At 46.2% G+C, this 21,302-nt stretch overlaps 1 protein-coding gene across 3 annotated transcripts in view; it reads left to right on the top strand.

Moving 5' to 3' along the window:
* The window catches only part of LOC147106322 (thyrotropin-releasing hormone-degrading ectoenzyme-like), a 155,670-nt gene that overhangs the window by 112,220 nt on the left and 22,148 nt on the right, over positions 1 to 21,302 (top strand). For all 3 annotated transcript variants that reach the window (XM_086009318.1, XM_086009319.1, XM_086009320.1), the window contains exons 14-16: positions 10,471 to 10,618; positions 13,330 to 13,427; positions 16,729 to 16,836. In XM_086009318.1, the coding sequence (XP_085865444.1) occupies positions 10,471 to 10,618; positions 13,330 to 13,427; positions 16,729 to 16,836 (354 nt within the window). The remainder of the gene's footprint in view (positions 1 to 10,470; positions 10,619 to 13,329; positions 13,428 to 16,728; positions 16,837 to 21,302) is intronic.

Raw genomic sequence — 21,302 nt, 5'->3', positions numbered from 1 at the left:
CAAGTCATTAATATATATCAAGAAAAGCAGTGGTCCTAGAACCGAGTCCTGGGGAACACCACTGTATACCTTCCTCCAGTCCGAAAACTGATCACCACCACTCTCTGTTTCCTGTCACTTAGCCAATTTCATATCCATGCTGCCACTGTCCCTTTTACTCCATGGGCTTCAATTTTGCTGGTAAGCCTATTATGTGGCACTTTATCAAATGCCTTTTTGAAATCCATATACACCACATCAACCGCATTGCCCTCATCAACCCTCTCTGTTACCTCATCAAAAAACTTGATCAAGTTAGATAAACATGATTTGCCTTTAACAAATCCGTGCTGGCTTTCCTTAATTAATCCACACTTGTCCAAATGACTATTAATTTTGTCCCAGATTATCGTTTCCAAAAGCTTCCCCACTACCGAGGTTAAACTGACTGGCCTGTAGTTGCTGGGTTTATCCTTCCACCCTTTTTTCAACAAGTGCAACATTTGCAATTCTCCAGTCCTCTGGCACCACCCCTGTATCTAAGGAGGATTGGAAGATTATGGTGAGTACCTCCGTGATTTCCTACTTAACCTCGCTCAGCATCCTAAGCTGCATCCCATCCGGTCCTGGTGACTTATCAACTTTAAGTACAGCCAGCCTTTCTAGTACCTCCTGTTTATCAATTTTCATCTCATCCAGTAACTCCACTACCTCCTCCTTCACTATGAACTTTTCACTTTGAGATGTGTTGTGCACACCCCCTCCCCTTTTACAAAAAATGCGGAGCTTAATGACAATATATAAGAGGCATGATGAGGGGCGTTGGATATAGGTTTAGTAAACAGTATCCAGTGACTGTCCCCGAGAAAGGATTTAGTCAGTTAGACTGGTAGCATCTTGTCAATTCACTTGGCTATCAGTATGTGTGAGCTTCCAGTCAGGGGGATTTATAGGATGGCAGGTATCATCACTTAGCTTTGTGGGCTGTTTGCAGTTACTGAATCCTGTGTATTTATGTCAGATCTCTTGTTTTAATTATGCCCATGTCAAGATGCTCTTGGGGATGACCTTTTTACTACCCTTAAGACTTGCTTTTGGCCAGTCTGACAGGAATGAATTCATATATTATTGAATGTGTGTATTGCAATATTTGGTTCCAGAAATGGAGAGCTCTTCTATTATCTATTAGATGTAACAACTGTCTATTCTCGTAGAGTTCTGGAAAACAGGAGTCCAAGGGGGAGGTTTTCTACTTTGGCACCAAACAGGTGCGATATTGGTGGTGCGCCCATAGTGCCTGCCCAGTGTGGCAGTCAGTTCGGGCCGCATTAACACGGTGAGCTGCGGGCGTTAAGGCTTCTTCGGCAGCACCTCCCAAACCCGTGACCTCTACCACCTAGAAGGGCAAGGGCAGCAGGCGCATGGGAATACCACCACCTCCAAGTTCCCCTCCAAGTCACACACCATCCTGACTTGGAAATGTATCGCCGTTCCTTCATCGTCGCTGGGTCAAAATCCTGGAACTCCCTCCCTAACAGCACTGTGGAAGTACCTTCACCACACAGACTGCAGCGGTTCAAGAAGGTGGCTCACCACCACCTTCTCGAGGACAATTAGGGATGGGCAATAAATGCTGGCCTTGCCAGTGGTGCCCACATCCCTGGAATGAATTTTTTTTTAAATATAGGTGCTGCACTGCAGCTTGCCGGTTTCCTGTGTCGGAAAATCAGCTGGCCATAGCACGCAGCGGGCTGTTGGGTAAGGCCTGTTGGAGGTAGAGCGGATGCCAGTGCGGAAACGAGAATGGGCCAGCAGCTGCTGCGCCTGCTCCTCCTGGCCCTACAAACATCTTTAAAAATAAAGTACCTTTTTGGCGGGGTCTCCGGCGGTCCCTTTAAGGACTCTCAATGCCTGGTGAAAGTGGGACTGACGCGCGCTGTGCATACTCCGCCCGTTCCTGCAAGCAAATTGCAATTAGGGTCCTATAACAGGCGCAGGACCCAGATTTGCATATTTAAACAGCTCCTGCCTGTTTTGAGAAAGAGTGCTGGGTGTCCATTTAAAGGCATGCATGAAAATTGATTCAGACAGGAAAATGACTGCACCAGGTCCCCACTAGATTTTGCTCTGCAAGCCGCCTGTTTTTCAGGCGATAAATTAATAATCGGATTTTCCTCTCAGCGTTCTGATCAGGTGATGCTGAAGGGATAATTACTAGTCCTAGCCCTTTTCGGGCTACCCCAGATAAGGCGTATTCCCCAGACATTCACCTTCAACTAAAGTTAGAGATAGCCGAATTCTATAAAATGCTTAATTGGGTCTAAAGGTCCAGGCTATCTCTTTGTAAAGAAAATGAACGACTTGAAGATGTTACCGTCTTCCAGATAGCACTTTTAATAAGTTTAACTGGACTGTAACCTTCCGGATATTATGAGGGTCTGGAAAACCCCCCCAGAATTCTGCAATTCCTTACAAAAAGAGTGTGCAGAAATTGAGTTTGCGAGTTTGATACAGAAATGCTATTTGAGACAATTCTAAAAATATATAGATTTATTTAAGAGCCGACATACAGTTAACAGCTGGTGAGTCAATCGTGACTTTAACAGTTCAAAATACAAATAGCTTACATTTCTTATTCTCAGAGATCGTTATTCTCAAATCTTAACTTCGTACATTTTTACATTTCTTATTTTTTCTCATCCAAATTATCCACCAAAATCAAATAAGAGTACCTCTTGATCCCCGAGACTCAAAGAGTTAAAAAGTTACAGAGCCTGCCTCTGAAGTTGAGAATCGCTTGCCCCTTCCAGCGACTTCTGACTTTCTATTTGAAAGCTCTATTTTTATACTCTTTTTTAGTGGTTTATTCTTTGAAGTTTTCTGCTGATGTAAGCTAATTATCTCTAGTCATCTTCTGTTGAATTCTTTCTAATCTTACTGTAATTTCAGCTGTTAACTTTCAGAATCCTGTCTGCTGTGTAGGTGTTTCAAAAACTTATCATAATAAATGGTTATTACAGATTTATCTCTTTGATGCCATTCTTACGAAGGATTTCAATTCAATTCTTAATATTGGCTTAACTGGTTATAATCAGACGTTCTGTCTCCTAACTGTTCCATTTCCAATACAAAAACCATGTGATTGCTTGGTGTCATCTATTGAAGTCATATTTTCAAAGTCTTCTGTTTTGTACCTTTTACAATATGTAAATCAAAAACACTTCAACCAGGGTGTTTGTTGCATTTGTTAGCTACTTCAGTTGGTTGTATCGTGTTTCCTGTTTCTCATTTGATGTTACTTTTATCAAAGGCACATGGGGGGAAAAATTCAGTTGGTAGCGCCACCCGTTAGCGCCTTAAGAGGGCGCTAAGTGGGGCGCAAACCAACTAGCTCCTGGGCGCGGCGATATCTGCGCCTCTCGCAAAATTGACCGGACATTTTGCGGCGGCGCTAAACAATACCGCCCGATCTCCTGCGCACACAGATCTTGACGTCATTCGAGAGTGCAATGCCCTTGGGGCGCCCCGGACCGGAAATTCAGTGGCGCCCCCCTCCTTTCCGCCTGGCGCTACCAACGACAGGTTGACTGGAACGCTTCCCAGTTGCTGTGGGGCTGGGGGGGGGCGCTATTTAAAGGGGGCCTCCTCCTGGCTTTTGTGTGGTAGCCAGAGAGAGAGAGCGAGATTTGGAGAGAGACAAAGAGAGACTTCTGCATTGAGTCAACGCTGTCTGCGGTAGTTTTGGCTTCTGACCATAACTTTGCAGGTACTTTGCTTGCAGGTACTTTGCTTTTTGACCTTCATAACTTTGATTGCCCAGATACTATGGGGGCTGCAATGGATGGGAATGTCGTCCTTCTCCATCACATTCAGAGGGCACAGAGACGCAGAGAGAGAGTGGCAATCATGGCCAGACGGAGGAGGGCCAACAGGCCTCGGTACAGGAGACCTTACCCTCCCAGGGTTTTTTGCCAACAGTTCTTCTACATTAATATGTCTGAGGAGCAGTGTTTGCGAAGGCTGCGATTCAGCAAGGAGGTGGTCACTGAGCTCTACCACCTGCTTCAGCCAGATCTGCAGCCTCAACTGAGGAGCAGGACGTCTCTGTCAGTGGCAGTGAAGATAACAGTGGCTCTCAACTTTTATGCCACCGACTCATTTTAATCAGCTACTGGGGACATCGCCAATATCTCCCAGTTCGCGGTGCATTGCTGCATCCGTAAGGTAACAAATGCCCTCTTTAAAAGGAGACGAGAGTACATCTCTTTCCCCATGACCCCGGACAAGCAGCAAGAACGCGCAACGGGCTTTGCGATGATAGCGGGCTTCCCCATGGTGCAGGGCGCCATTGACTGCACGCATGTGGCTTTGCGGGCGCCGCAAGAGAATGCCGAGGATTTCCGTAACCGAAAGGGCTTCCATTCCTTAAATGTCCAGTTGGTCTGTGACCACAGACAACTGATACTCGCTGTCAATGCCCACTTTCCAGACAGCAGCCACGATGCCTTCATCCTGCGCCAGACTTCTGTGGCAGACCTTTTCCAGGCACCGCATCACCCAGGAGGTTGGCTTCTCGGAGACAAGGGATATCCGCTGTGCACCTGGCTGCTGACACCGCTCCGTTCGTCCAGCACCCCTGCTGAGCTACGATACAATGAGAGCCATCAAGCTCCCAGGAGCATCGTTGAGCACACAATCGGCGTGCTCAAGCAATGGTTCCGCTATCTGGACCATTCTGGAGGAGCCCTGCAGTACTCGCCTGAGCGAGTCTCCCACTTCATTGTGTGCTGCATGCTGCATAACCTTGCAATCCTCAGGACCCAGCCAATGCCACCAGACATTGGAGCACCAGCAGAGAAGGGGGAGGAGGAAGATGAGGAGGATGATCATCAGCAGCACCAAGGCGGGAGGGAGGCACAAAGTTGTAGGGGGTGGCGTGTGCCCAGTCAGCTTCACCTCTGACTGTCTCTGAGCGGTTCGAATCGCTCCCACACCCCTGGGTTCTGGACACCGGACATAGGTACAGGCGGCGATACAGAAAATCGAGTAGACAAGTGGTTTGGTGCAAGAAAATCGCAAATTTTATTAAGGCACAATAAAACACAATCTTACTGAGAATTACTGATATACTTACAGGCATAAACAATTACACTTATATGGGAATGGGGAACACACGGCACATCGAGGGAAACAAATACATTAAAAATCCCCTTATCCTTATCCCACCCCCAATACCTAACTAGATTAAGCTACGAGGGGCCAGGAATTCATGCTCACCAATTCGAAACCTGTTGCTTTAACTGGTTGGGGGATTTGAAGTTTACTCTTGTTGTCCTTTGGGGTTCGTCGTCATCACGTGGTCGCAGGGCGCGGCGATGGAGTTGTTTGTGCGAAGCACCCTCCTTTTCCTCCATTAACATCTTCATTGAGTACTTTGTTGCGATGGATCTTCTTCGGGCGGTTGCTGACGATATTACTGCGGTTGGGGTTCGGTTGGCGGTTTTTACCGTTAATGATTTTCCTATCCAAGCTTCGAACGCCAGTTTATTCTTAATTGGGCTTTACTGTCCATGCATCAAACGCCAGCTTATAACTAGGCCGTTTGTCTTGATTTCACTATCCATGCTTCGAACGCCAACTTATTCATCAAACGCCAGCTTATGACTAGGCCGTTTGTCCCCCACGCGTCTTTCCGCTGCCCTTCTCTGCCTTTACCGGTTTTACCGGTTTTCTCGTCTCGTCTCGTCTGTTCGTGGCCCTGTGTGTCCTGTGTGTCTTCGAATTCGGGTCTCGTTCTCCTCCCGCGTTTGGCCCCGGTGTAATGGGCGTCCTTGGTGTTGAGCAGCGTGGGGAGGGAGAAGAGGGCCCACCACGAGGCACGAAGCGAGAGCGAGAGGCAGGAGCCCGGAGCAGGGGGCAAGCGGCAAGAGCTAAGAGATAAGAGCAAGAGACTGATCACTACCGATGGGCCTACAATTATACCCGGTTCTTCACCCCTTATCTGCGTGCCAAATCAGGTCAGTCCTTTGTCTAACTTTTGGCGGGCTCGTTTAAAATGATTACGGCCATTTACTTTAACGACTTCTGGGGTGGTTGTCTCCTGGTATAATGGCTTCGATATCCTGGCTGTTTGTCATTTATGAAACTTAATCGGGTTTCCTGGGTTGGCAGCTACCTGTGAGCTGTTACCGATTATTTATGCGAAGAGTTGATGGCTTTCAGATTAGAGCCATCCTGGCTTGATCTGTTCCAAGGTGAAGAGTGCATATTCTGTGTTTACTTACCTGTCTGGCTTTACAAAGTCTTTACACAGATTCCTGCATGTTAGGTTTCGTTTCAGAGCCTGCCTTTTTGCAGGGCCTTGCTTTTTAAAATCCTGCCGGTTTTGGTCACGAGGTTACAGAAGCCATTTTGGGTACCCTTTTTAATAACTTGTCCATACAGGGTCCCTTTATCCATAACTTTGGGGAATGTGGGAATTTTGAGAACCCTACAAAGTGGAAGGGCTGTCCGTCAAAGGCTCATAGCAAGTCGCTTCTAGGCCCCCTCTGAGGGAATGGCTTCTGCCATTCAAACAACCTGAATGAAACCATCCCGCAACCCCTAAGCCGGTCAAGGCAACAATGAGTGCAAAGACCAAACATGTACATTTTGAATACAGACACTTTATTTCACAAACTCTGTGTGTCTCATTTCCGCATGACAAAGTAATAGAAAGAAACACAAAAAAAAGCAGTCATTCACATAACTGGCTCTCACAACCTGGAGACAATGTCTAAAACAGTAACAAAAATTTGACCACGAACCTCGGCCTTCAATAAAACAATGAAAAACATTTTGCCACACCTCCTACTTTTTGCCCTTCGAGGGTGATCTGCTTCCTTTGCGAAATTGCCCCCTTCCCACCCTGCAGCTCTTCCGAAATGGGACCCCAGTGGCTGGAGCAAGGCTGGGGGAAGGCTGCTGAGTGTCAGAAACTGAGACTGCAGATGCCCTTGAGGGACGGCCTGGACCAGCTCTGGGCCTGTAGGGCCTGGCTGCTGACTGCACCAGCTCTGCATGGACAGCAGCAGTCTGTCCTACAGGTGGTGGCAACTGCAGTGGAGAAGTGCCAGTGGTGGCAGCAGGAATGCTTTCATCTTGAGAGAGGACAGCAACTCCCTGCTCGACCGACACACTGGCACTCCCACGGGGCAGCACTTCAGCATCTGGAGCAATCTGATGGAGCACAGATTGCTGGCCTGCTGCAGCACGGTGAGAGCCCCGGGGAAATCTGCCCGATCCAGTGAGGGTGGCAGCAGTCAGTGCTCGCGTGGCCTCAATCTGTGTCTGCATGAGACCAGCCACTGACTGCATTGCAGCACTTAGCATTTGCGTGGCAGCCGCCTGTGCTACAGCGAAGTGCTCTACACTCCTTGCCAGTGATTCAGTGGATTCGGGCAACCTTGCCATTGCAGCCATGAGCTCAGTGTGCCTTTGCTCCACCTGGGCGCTCATTTCAGCGAGGACCCGCTCCTCATCTGCGTCCAGTGCAGCAGGACTCGAGGCCATACTCTCCCTCCGGGGAGAAGGCCCCCGAGCTTCCCTACCGCCCTCGCGTTGCTGCAGCCCACTGGGTCCTGGAGCTTCACCCTCATCAGACCATTCCCCCCCTGCTCCCCTCCAGGGAAGGCGTGCCCCCAGTATGGGCATGGGCTGCCTCGGTAGAGGGTGGCGCTGATGGTCCGGCTTCCTCTTCCTCCTCGCCTTCAGCTTCACTCTCACTGGCAGCTTGAGAGCCCGTCTCCTCACCTGGTGAATCACCATCTGAAAGCAGGGAGGTACAAGAGTGGCTTTAGCGTGAGGACAGGGTGGCAGCAAGGGAGGCATGAGTGCAGCGATTTAGTGATTTGGATTGAAAGTGTCAAAGGCTGCTGTTGTGAGGAACAAATGGAAGGAGAGAGGACAAAAAGGTGATGACTTTACCATTGCTGTCCAGAATGGAGTCGGCATCTCCAGTGGCGACGGGACCAATTACCTGGCTTGCCACAATCCTGTGGATGCACTCCTCAAGATCGCTGAGGGGTTGAAGCTGAGGCCGCCCTCCACCGGTCCGTTGCTGCTGTCTCCTATTATGAGACAGCTTGGCCTGCAAGAAAAAGGACGGCGCCTGAGTAAATATGCAGCCATGATCTTGCCTGAAATGCCTCCCATGGTTGAATAGCCCTTACTGTATGCAGCCATGATCTTGCCTGAAATGCCTCCCATGGTTGAATAGCCCTTACTGTATGGAAAGTGTGGAATGCGCATGTGTGTTTGATGAAAGGGCCATAGGTGTTGGATGAGTGTTGGGCATTGGGGCTTTCAAGACCCTCTGGCCATAAAGTAAGGTTAAGATGGAGGGATGAAGAGGTTTTGAAAAAAAGGCACTCACCCTGACGACCCGAGTGAGGTCGTTGAACTTTTTCCTACATTGCACATGGGTCCTAGGCACCGTGCTGCTTGAGGACACTCTCAGAGCCACCTCCCTCCACACTCTTTTGTACTCGCGTGGCAAAGGGCTCCTGCCACTCTCTGGGTACAGAATGGATCTTCTGCGCTCCACCTCGCGAAACAGAGCCTCCAAAGCCCGCTCGCTGAAGCACTGTGCTCGTTCCCTGGCCCTTTCCATAGTGACTGGCTGCTAGATTTAGCCACAGGTCTGCCCAGGCCGAGATTCAAGGCTCCAGTGAGCAGGGTGCGGCTGCAGAGCAAGATCGACCCTCCCCTTTAAGAACTGACCGACACCAGTGTGTCTGTGCTCAATCGCTAACTGACAGCACCTGCGCTGTGCCCGCCCTCTGAGGTAGCGCCTCGCTCCTCGGCCTTAGCGCCTTAAGAGAGTTGTGTAGCGCCTGATTTAGCGCTTCAATCACCTCCAGGGGCGATAAAAGCCAAGTTTGCTGTCAGAGGCGATAATTAGCGCCAGGCGCTAAACTTTGCACACCGCCAGTAATGGCGCCCCATATGGGGTGATACCGAATTTTTCCCCCATGGTTGTTTAATGTTTTGTGTTTCTGTTTGAAGTTAGTTTTTAACACTTTACTTGGGCATTGCTATTGTGTTGGTTCCAAGCTGCAGACTCCTTGGAAGCAAGCCTTTGCTTCTTCAATAGGATCTTTGTCTCAGTATTAACAATCAATTCCCATTTCAAAAGCTTGTGTGGTGTTTACAACTTTTGTGTTAACACTTCATCTTATCTCAGAAGCCTGTATTGACAGCTTGTGCCATTGAGGCTTTTTAGATTTTTAAACCCAGTATGTCATGTTTTAATAATATCAGAAATCTGTTCATAGGATGGTGTATTTTTCTGAAATATGGCTTTTCCTTTACAATGCTTGTTTTCCAGGCAGTAAAGATTAAGGGGGCGATTTTGCCAGCTCTGGGGAGGCGGGGTTGGAGGCGGGACTGCTGGGAAAATGGCAGATTCTGTGGGCGGGTACCCAAACCGCCTCCGTGCCATCTTCCCAGGAGGTGGGTAGCCGACCCACGCCGGGTCCCGTCTCCTGGAGGCGGGAAGGGGATTACAGCCACTTAACTGCCTGTTAACAGGTAGTTAACAGGTAGTTGAGGATTATCCCCATTTTTCCAACAGAGGTGCGGGCTTCCCGACGTCGGGAAACCCCGCCAGGGTCACCAAGGTGAGCAGTGGGTCTGCGGGGGTGAGAGGGGTCCAAAAGTGCGCTGTGGAGGTGAGTGATGAGTGCAAGTATGGAGAGGTAAGTATGTGAGGTGAGTGAAAAGTGATAGAAAATGTTTACTTACCTTTGTTTCTTCCTGCAGGCTTCAACAGTTGGGGAACGGGAGACTCCCGCATCTAACCAGCAGAGATAACAGATAGCTGCTGCATTCTCCAATGCAACAGCCATCTGATTTCTGCTCAGCAGATAAGTTTGTTGAGTCTTGCATACAAGGACTCAACAGAGAATGTCAGTGTTTGACAGATTCACAGAGCTGTCAAACAATGACAATTCATCTGTCAAAAATTTGACAGATGAAACGTCATACGCTGACGTTCTCTGTAACCGGCTTCCCCTTAATTGGCCTGCTGAGCCCGCTGGGTGGGCTTAACAAGGTCAATCAAGGGAAAATAGCATGGGTTGGCCACAAGTCGATGGAGGCAGGGCTAAAACCCGACAAGCAGCAGTCCCGCCTCCAACGCGCCCCCATTGGCAAAATCACCCCCTAAAAGTTACCCCAGAGTACGTATTAATGTGAGACAGAAAAAGTGTGTGTATGTATGCAAGAAAGGCAAAAGATACACTGGATGACATTGCAGTTTGAAGTGATTAGAGTCCGATAGTGTTTTCTAATGTTATTACATTGTTGTTTTCCTACCTTTTCTGCATGAGAACTGTTTGAAATGTAAAGTTTTTTCATACAATCAGTATACTTAGAAATGTAATCGCTAAGATTTTTATTAGTATTTTCATATTTGTCTTGTTTGTGACTAATTTCCTTTGTTTGCTGTAGAGCTGGTTATTTGCCACAGAATATTCCTCTGGAGATTATACGATACCTTTATAAGGAGAAAGAGTTTCTTCCATGGCATGCTGCAAGTAATGTATTGCTTTACCTCGACAAGTTGGTGGATCGGAACAAGGAGTACAACATTTTTAGTGTAAGAGTTTAATGTTCAGTTTTAAGAAAAGTTCATGTATTAATAGAAAAATATCCACTGTAGTAAGAAATACAGGCTTTTGTTAGCACTAGTACTGAAAGGTGATGATAAAAAGTGACATTAAGTGCTAATTATAATTTGGACTACTTGGGTTTATTAATGGCACAGCTAACTAAAATTAACTTGAAAATGTACATACACGATAGAATTTTTTAAAACAGTTTATTAGGATATGGAATACATTATCACAAATAGCTATTGAAGCTGAGTCAATTATGATATTAAAGATTGAATTAGTTAAATATTTGAAGAAAAATATTGAACGTTTTGGAGAATTAGCAGGAAATGGGATTGGCGTAGATAATTCTGATGTGGAGCTAGCACAGAATTGGGCATGATGGGTCAAATCTGTGCTGAAATCTCTATGGTCATATTGAGAAATTATGCCAATAAATGAAGATTTAATTTTTTCTAAATTCTCGTACAGTGCTCTAGAAATCCATTCGCCTGTTATCTAACTCTGCAATTTAGTTTGATTTGTACTTTTTATTATTATCTTAGCAAACAAGTACATCTCCCCTTTTCTGCAGGGTATGTATGAAAAAGGGTAGCAATAGGAACTAATCAAGTAACAGTGAAGCTATGAGCCATGTTACAAGTTTCAGGTCTATCTTATATATTCTCTTGGTTTCAGCAGTGCTGGCCACTCCCATAAGTGGTCCTTGCATCTTCGGTCCAGGATTGTGCCCATACTGCTTACTATCAAATCATACGATAGTGTAACTTGGAAAAGCATAACAATAGTAACCTCTTGTGATCTAAACTGGATATTGTGTCTTTCAGATGATCCCTTGTGTGCACTTCTCTTATCCTTCGCAAAGCAGGCTGACCTGCACTTTGAGGCGATGAGGCCAAATGCCGATTCATAAATAGTTTGTTTATATTGGTGGCATAGTGGTTAGCACTGTTGCCTCACAGCGCCAGGGACCCGGGTTCGAATCCGGCCTCGGGTGATTGTGTGGAGTTTGCACGTTCTCCCCGTGTTTGCGTGGGTTTCCTCCGGGTGCTCCGGTTTCCTCCCACAGTCCAAAGATGTGCGGGTTAGGTTGATTGGCTATGATAAATTGACCCTTAGTGTTAGGGGGATTAAATACGTGGGGTTACGGGGATAGGGTGGGATATGTGTCGGTGCAGGCTCGATGGGCCGAAATGGCCTCTATCTGCACTGTGGGGTTTCAGTGATTCTGTGATATTGGAATTGTTATGTGAACAAACAGAAATAATACTAGTAACTGTCACCCCCCCTCCACTTATCTTGATTCTGTATCGCTCCTCGCAGCAAATAAAATAATGAAATACGCCACACTGTCCCTATTAGCGAGCTTATTCATTTTTTTCTGGTCTGCCCATTGCTGAATTCAATCATCTCTCGCCAAGCCTTGTTGGCTCTCTAATAGGGGCCTCTGTCTCTCCGTTTTCTCCTTTATCAGATCTCACACCAAATTGGACTGCACGTGTTTTTTTTGTTAGTTCTGACCACAGGAAGTTCTGTCTTCAGGTTTATTCCTCATGCAGAGATTCACCAGTAAGCCTGCCAATAAAATCAACTACTTCCACAAATGAATTTTTGGCTGACACTGGGTTCAAAAAAATAGGGGTCATCCCAACAATAGTGGATGTGGATGATTGTAGGAGGTCTGAAATGAAGTAACAAATTACCTATTGACCCCAGCCGTTTTGGGATAAATCTTCAATACCTGGTTGATTAACATATAAACTCCACTTTGTCTCAGCAGCTGCAGTATATAAGGACAGTTTTTAAACTGTGCAAACCCATTTTAACTTAAAACAAACACCATTTAAATATCTCGTTTTCCAACCCATTCTGTGGAAAAATGGTCAAAAAATCCTGGAAAGTGACAGGCCCAAAACTACCAGAGGCCTGCTCTGGCAGCAGACGTGCAGCCAAGTGGATCTCCTGGTTAGCTATGCCCAGAGACACAGACCCTGTCCCAAATCGCAGGTAGAAGCTGGTCTGCATACTCTGGGTGGGTGGCCCACAGCTGTTGGGGGAACATCAACAGTGCTCGGAATCCCAGTGGACTCCCAGAAAATCAGAGCGGCCCAGTGCTGGGTCCGAGGGTGTAAGCGAGGCCGATTTGGATAATCGGGCTTCTACTTAATGTGAGCGTTTGGGCCTTTTCTGGAGCCTCAGTGGGACGCACGCTGACTCTCAGCTGTTAGGAGTTACCCTGAGGGCATATGAGTGCGTCTTGGGCAGAATTCCCAGGGTAGCCCAGGAACCCTCTTGCACACCCCCCCCTCCGGAAAACAGCTCACTATAAAATATTGGGTGGAATCCTGGTAGAACGGGCTTTTGCTCCAATTTCCAGCCCCTTGTCCAGGAGTTCAGCTGGGTTTTCCACTTTGGCCCTGATCAGAAATTCAGGCCCTAAGTGTTTGCTACAATTATATATTCATTTGACAGATGCAAAAAGGTGGCCAATGTCAGGTTGTAGGAACTGGACGGCAGACAAGTGGATTTGTCAAGAGCTGCTCTATAGTCCAAGAGTGCACCATTGTCAAAATGTGATACAACTGTGGGTGAAGCAACATTATTCATAGTGTAACACATTGCTAATATTAGCTCAATTATGAACTTATATTGACATAAACTTACAAGTCTTTTCATCCTGTTTTTCTTCCTTTAGCAATATATTCTGCAGCAAGTTGCACCTACATACAACCTACTGGGATGGCCAGAAGATGCCGCAAACAGTTCTGTTGTTCACGCATCATACCAGACTGAGTTAAATCATTTACTTTGTCAAGTTTTAAAAACTGATTATAAATATATTGGCTTTTCAGCAATTTGGTAAATATTGGGGCATAATACATGGTGATCAATTCAACAGTGCCATGCTGGACAATCATTTTTCAATGCTGTTGATAGGACATTGTTTAGCCGTGTCACTGTTGAACTGTAACTGTTCAATGCCCGAGAACCTTTGATTATTAGTGGCGGAGTCTGAAAACTGAAGTTGAATTAAGTAAATTAAAGGTAACGGGTTGGTTGCACATTACTGATTATTTCCCAAATTAGTTTCAGCCTGGGTTGACCCTGCTAACAATGTTTTTAGTACCAGTGTAAATTTGTCAGTAATGATGCTACAGGGAACAACTCCCTGGAACCACCACCTATGAAATTACGTGACCAGTAGCTATCATCGTGAGTGTGAACTTTTCCAAGTGGTAGAGCACTTTCACACCAGTCCCTTGCTGGTCGGAAAGGGCTCACATTGCACTTGATCTGAAATGGGGCATTTTGAGTTTTCTTGCAACAACTTCAGTTTATCCAATGGGAATCACTTCAGGTTTGGATACAGTTGTACTGATGGCCATGTCCTCATTTCCCACACCATTCCATAAGTTTCCTAACATCATAACTGCAAGTAGGTACAGCTTGAGGTCAAAGGTAAGGTTATTGTTCTCCCTGCCTCAAAATAAGATGATTTATGCTTTTACTTTTTTGTAGTGCTTTAAAGGGGATGGGGAGGAAGGTGTTATCTGATCCCTGACAGTTTATTTGGGGATTGCAAATCCTGGGGATCTCTGTAGATTACGCAGAGTGACAAAAATATACATCTGGCCCTTATCCATCTAATTGCAGCGTAGATATCAAAATGCTGACAGTCAAATACCAGAGTACTGTATATGTCGATTCCCAGAATCCGAGGTACATGTCAAAGTACTTGTCACCAGAGGTGGTATTATCAATTTAAAGCAATGTGTTTATGTTCCCTAATGATGTAGTGAATATGTGTCCAGTCTGTGGTTGTCTATATGTAATACAGTCAGAGGGCTGGGATTCCCAAAGGGACAAATATCAAGCCTCTCTACCAAGGCTAAATTTCAATTTCAATGTTATTTGCCATATGTAACTAGTACAATGGAATGCTTACTCCCCGATCACTCCCACAATAAGCTGTGGGAGCTCACAGAGACACGTCGCTATTCTCCAGCGCCATGTTCAGAAAAAGTCAATTCAGTGGCATCCAATGGCAGTGGGAACGCGATGTCCCTCAGCTGCTCCGTCACCGTGGCCTCCTCCTCACTGTTGCCGGCTCCACGATGTGGTGGCCTGCTTCTCCCGGTCACGGTCCGGTCTCTGGCCACCATGCCCGGCTCTCCCTCCTCCCAGTCGGACTGCGAGCTTCCCACCAAGGAGCTGCCGGTCGACATGCTGTAGCGGGTTGCCGTAGCTGCTGCTGCTGCTTACTGCTGCTGCGCTGCCTCCGCCCGACTCGCCAAACACATCGTCGAGATGTATAAGCTCCGGTCGCCGCGGCCTCCTCCTCACTGTCGCCGGCTCCACGGTCCGACGGCCCGGGGCCTGCTGCTCCCGCTCACGGTCCGGCCTCTGGCCGCCATGCCCGGCTCCCCTCCTCCCAGTCGGAATGCGAGCTTCCCGCCGAGGAGCTGCTGGCCGACGTGCTGTAACGGGTCGTCGTGGCTGCTGCTGCTGCTTGTTGCTGCTGCGCTGCCTCCGCCCGACTCGCCGAGCACATCGCTCTGGCAGCGGGAGCGGGCGGCGGGGTAGCAGGCCGTCCGAAGCAGGGAGAGCGCTTACCTCCGGACCGCCTCGGTCGCCACCTTGACCCCTTTATGGGGTAAGGGTAAGCTTGAATAAATGAGTGCTCATTCCTACTTAATAGTGCATTGGTGTTACATTGCTATTGGTATTTCCCAACCATAGCCTTTGTTTTACCAGATTGTTATGTGAAATTTGAAGCCATGGCAAACTTGCCTATGATCTCTAGAGTACAAACCCTATGACCTGACCACATGTATTTGCATGCAGTCGCGGTAAGGAAAGGCGCTATGAATGCAGTTCAAATTGTGGCAGCTGTGATGTGATCTCATGAATGGTCAAAAGTGAAGAAAAAGTCCCAACTGAAAATCAAATGCATATTTTAGAATTAAGATTTTGTAGCAAGCTGAAAGTTAACCTTTTATAAAACCCTATAACCTTGGGTAACTATCGGTGAATAATGCAGCATAGTTAGCATTGGGACTGATTTTCGTCCCTGTTTTCAGGTGACAATGGAGCAGTAGTGTAAAGAAAATGGGAGTGCAGAACTTGCTGCACCGTCCCTGTTGACATCTCGGTTTCCACCATTCTGGTGGGGTCCTTGCTAATGGGTTGTCCAGGTGCCTGCAGAAAACAGGCGGGCACCTCATTAATGCTCCTCCAGGCCCCACAAAAATCGATCCCTGTGTAGCCTGACCTTTCTCGCCCCACCTCCCCTACCCGCCTCACTTTAACCTACCTGCACTGGCACAGGGGTGGGCTCCACAATGGAGCCACTGGATTGTTGGGGCCCTCCAATCAGAGAGCTGCTAGAAATGCTGGTGGAATGCTCACGAGGCCTAACTGTGAAAATTAGTCAGGCCTTGGAGTGATTTCATCAGGCGGTGGGGGCGGGCCGTGCGCAGGCTCACTCCGCCTGATAGGATTGGTCACATGAGAGCCTACCCCATTCTCTTAAAACAGTCATTGAAACTGAAAGGATTCTTAGAGTTTTTCGCTCCTACATGAATTGAATTGGCGGTGATGGTCTGCCTAGGATCTTTCCTTGGTGCTGCTTCTGCAGTAATTTAGGGTCAGTAAAGTTTCTGTAAAAGTAGCATAAGCTTTTGTGACAGTGTATCATTTTCCTCGGGGCTACAACTGCTCAATGATGCCCTTTTGCAAGACAAAGCTTATTGAAAAGTTACATTTCAGCTGTGTTTTGCATGAACCAACTTAAAAAAAAAGAAAACAAGCAGAATTGCTGACGGCATTCATATTGGGCCTTAAAATAATTAGCCTTGTGATTTGCTGTGTGCTGATGACAGCAAGAGCATACAATAAAGACATTGCGGGGATATGTTTGGCAGCAGAAATTGATGTCTCCATGGCAAAAGCAATTACGCCGTTGGTGAAGCTTCAAGATATGTGCCTAACATAAGGCTCCGCTGTCATACGGTCCATCGAAGAATCCTCAGCACTTTACTTTGCATCGGGTGGGAAAACTCGTTCACTGACTAGCTGTTTTCTTTTCAAACAGGGAACTGCGTCGGAAGGTTATTATCTTGGCTTGCAAATTTGGTATTGTCCTCTGCCACGAGAAGGCCGTGTCGCTTCTTTCAGAATGGATGGCAGCCGATCTTAACAGGTGCCCATCTTAACATTGAGATTATAACCCACTGTTTGAAGCAACAAATCTACAAATGCCTTTGCACAGAATACTTACTGTTGTCAAAAGTATGAAATGCCAAACCAGAAATCAATTCTGTCGCAGCAGAAAATATCGTTTAAATCATCATTGTGTTCTGAATCTAAGCTTTGTTCATCTAAATGGTCAATGAGAGTGAAATAAGTAGGAGTTAAAAGGAACTAAATATCAAGTGTTTCATTAGTTATTTGAAATCTAGGGTTGTATTACTGCCTTTAGCTCTACTATTATCAAAATTTATTAAATTGCCATTTAATTTTTTTATATGTGAAAACACTAAAAGTTCTAATTCATATAGTAATTCATTTAACAACAGTGAGAAATCAGATCCATGTTGATTGAATTAAAAAAAAATTCTGCCAAGCAAATACGTGACAGTCGTGTGACTGGTCGAAGATTGTTATAAGGTTATATTCCGCAAAGAGGCAGCAAGTAATTCAGTATGTTGGGGTAATGTTGACTTTGGGCGATAGTGTAAAACTGGTGATAACGATTCAGCCGTCCGTGACACATCCCTCCCGATTTTCATTTCCATTGAAGTCAGTGTATAATGGGCAGCTGATCCGATATCGCTCGTTTTACACTATTGGCCAAAGCCAAAATGACACCCGTTGGGGATCTGCAGCTGTGTTTTAGAAACAGCATATTTATAGCAAGTTTGCAAAGTTATAGAGAAAACGTTATTCAAAAGAAAGCAATGTAAATATTTAGAATTTACACATATCATACTTTAGGTAAAATTGCACTAATCTTAATAAGTTTTACACTGAAAACTGTTGAAATGTTATTCGGTGCATTGAAAATTTGACCAAAAGAAGGCCTGCCAATCTCAATGACATCACAGTTGTGATTGGTTAAAACTGTATTGGTCATCAGTCACCTGGCTGAAATGATCCATGCGCATAAACCTCAGGCCTAATGCTTGATAGGCCTCCTGTTTATTATTCTAAGATAATGACATTGTATTTAGAAGTATGATTCTAATGGCTGCTGCATACTAAAATTCTGTATTTTAAAGAGTCTTTTCAATGTTGTGCTACAAACAATGATAATATGGAGTCATAACAACGGAGTCATTTTAGAATTCAAACTAAGCTGTGGCCTCTGCCATAGCACTGTAACTTTATATTTTTGAGTAAAAGCATTGGTAATAGCAATGGTCAGAGTCTTGAAAGCTGGCATGATTTACAGGCCCACCCAGAAATGGCTAAACTCATCTCAAGTTGTAACTTCCTCGGCTGTTAGTAAATAATGACTTTTGGGGTTATTCTTGGGCTGTATTTCAATGAATATTTCCAGAGACTTAATTTTGCTCAGTAGTCAAAATGTGGAGCGACAGTCGCTCTTGTGGCATGTAATATATATGTGTGGTTGCTAGTTGATTCGATTCCCAATCCACAGTTTGAACTTTGTGCACAAAATTAAGCATTTCTATAAATCAAATGCACAGGTGTATATTAAATTGGGTCTTAGCTTGAATAGCATTCGCTCAACCTAAGACGAAGAACCAAATGAAGTTGGTTGGTTGCTTCAATCTGATCTCCTGATGTATTCAGTTTTGAGTCCCTATCACAACTTTTGTTGTGCGGCTGAAACTTGAATATATTCATTTGACTCCTTCTCCCTCCTCTCTTTGTTTCCTTCTTCTTCAAACCCCCATCCCCACCTTTATACTGCACCACAATACATTCCTTGAATGGATGGGCAGGCCACATATGGCCAGGCTTTTTTTTTGATAACGCCACTGTAAACTGGGTTGTTAGAGTTTCATGAGAATGGCTTAAATTTATGCACTCTACAATTTTAACTAATTTTCTCTGTTTGGCATCTCCCGTGCATGGCCTTGATGAAATTCCAAACTCCTTATGTAGGGAATTGCAGGAATGTACCACCTTGCTGAACACATTCTTTATTACCCAAAGACTGCAGTGAAGAATGCAACTTTTTTGTGACAGGATAGGCCATCTCCATATTAGGATATAACCCTGATTTGAACCGGGGAAACCTTGGAGTGTTTCGCTACGTTAAACATGCTAATAAATCAAAGTTGTTGTTATAGAACCACCACAAGCAACTTGCATTTCTGTAGCACCTTTAACGTTAAAAAGAAACTCCCCAAGGTGTTTTAGGGAGGAGAAATGGATGCCGGGTTGTAGTGGAAGAGGTAGGAGATACGATCCAAAGTATGGTCAAAAAGATAAATGTTGAGGAGGGTTTTAAAGATGGGATAGAAATAGCAAAGTGGAGAGATATAGGGAAGGGAGTTCCAGAGCAGAGCCGGCAATTGAGCAGAAAATAGTGGAGATAGATACTGTTCTCTGCAGCCGCGACCGAGAGTTCCGAAGGTTGTGTTGCCTGCCCGGTGCCAGGGTTAAAGACATCTCCTCGCGGCTGGAGGAGAACTAGGAGTGGGAGGGAGAGGATCCAGCTGTCGTGGTCCACGTAGGAACCAACGACATAGGTAGAACTAGGAATGAGGTTCTGCTGAGGGAGCTTGAGGAGCTAGGATCCAAATTAAAGAGCAGAATCTCAAAGGTAATAATCTCTGGATTGTTACCTTAGCCACGCGCAAATTGGCATCGGGACAAACAGACTAGAGGTTTAAATGCGTGGCTCAAAGATTGGTGTGGGAGGAAGGGGTTTCACTTCATGGGGCACTGGCACTAGTACTGGGGAAAGAGGGAACTGTTCCGTTGGGACGGGCTCCACTTAAACCGGGCTGGGACCAGTGTCCTGGTGAACCGAATAACTAGAGCAGTAGACAGGGCTTTAAACTAATGAAGGGGGGGGGGGCGGGTGGGAGGATTCAGGAAAGAGTGAATTTAAAAGCAGCAAGAGAAATGTCAAGGCTCTAGAGCACTGTAGAGTTTTGGGTAAAAATAAGCAGAGTGGGTCAGGAAGGGACAGAGAGAGTAACAAAGGTAATAGGGCATCAGTGACTAAGGTGACATCAGGGAAAAATAGAAATAAGTCTAAGCTAAAGGCACGATATCTGAATGCGCGAAGCATTTGCAACAAAATAGATGAATTAATAGCGCAGATAGAAATGAATAGGTTTAGTCTAATAGCCATTACAGAGACGTGGTTGCAACGTGGCCAAGGTTGGGAACTAAATATTTTAGGATATTTAACTTTTAGAAGAGATAGGAAAAATGGAAAAGTAGGAGCGGTAGCCGTGATAATAAAGGATGGGATAAAGACAGTAGAGAGAAAGGATCTTAGCTCCGAAAATCAAGAAGTAGAATCAGTTTGGGTGGAGCTAAGAAACAGCAAGGGGCAGAAAACATTGGTGGGAGTTGTTTATAGGCCCCCAAACAGTAGTTATGATGTAGGGCAGAGTATAAATCAGGAAATTAGAGGCGCATGTAACAAGGGTAATACAGTAATCATGGACTTTAATCTACATAGGAGTCGATTTTCCTGGAGCCGTCAGGCGGGGATTCAGGCGTGTTGGGGGGGGCGGGGGGGAAATCCCGATTTCGGGGGTCCCGACACCATCCCGCCCAAAACCCGCCTCCACGTAGGTTTCAGGGGAGGCGGGTACCCGCCCCGCACTGGGACCCGCCAACCCGAGGCGGGAAGGGATTAGTGCCAATTAACTGCCTGTTAACAGGTAGTTAACAGGCAGTTTTTAGCCTAATCCCTATTTTGAGGGGTGTCGTCTGGGATTCCCAACGGCTCCAAACCACGCCAGGTTAGAGCAGGCGGGCCGTCGGGTTGAAGGACTTGGAGGGGTCGCGATGTCGGTGTTCAGGTGAGTGATGGGTGCATGAGTGCAAAGGTAAGTGTGTTTGGTGTGTCTAAAGTGTGCAAAGAAGTTTAAATTACCTGTACTTACCTTAACAGCCTTTCTTCCTCTAGGTTTCGGGAGCCCATCACTCAGCCGGCACTGAAAGCAAAATGGCTGCGAGCTGTCAAAAGTGACAGCCTTCAGCTTTCATTGCCGGTGAGACTTCTAACTGAGTCTGTGTAGAAGGACTCAGGTTAGAAGTCAGACTGTCAGTGTTTGACAGCTTCAAACAGCTGTGAAACACTGATATTTCATCTGTCAAGACCTCTTGACAGATGAAATTTCAGTCTGTGACGTCATCTGTTGCCGGGTGGCCCTTAATTGGCCTGCTGAGCCCGCTGGGTGGGCTTAACAAGGTCAATCAAGGGAAAATCGCGTGGATTGGCCAAACGTCGATGTAGGCGGGGCTAAAACCCGAAAGTTGTAGTCCCGCCTCCTTCCCGATAGCTTTATGAAAATCTACCCCATATAGACTGGGCAAAACTGCAAATTTGCAGTAATAATGTGGAGGACAAATTCATGGAATGTATGCAAGATAGTTTCCTAGATCAGTATGTTGAGGAACCAACTAGGGAACAGGCTATTTTAGTTCTAGTATTGTGTAAAAAGAACGGGT

The sequence above is a fragment of the Somniosus microcephalus genome, chromosome 16 (assembly GCF_052327205.1).
Source record: "Somniosus microcephalus isolate GS21.2 chromosome 16, FLI_Smic_1.0, whole genome shotgun sequence".
NCBI classification, from domain to species: Eukaryota; Metazoa; Chordata; class Chondrichthyes; order Squaliformes; family Somniosidae; genus Somniosus; species Somniosus microcephalus.
This window is presented reverse-complemented; position numbering and strand designations above follow the sequence as displayed.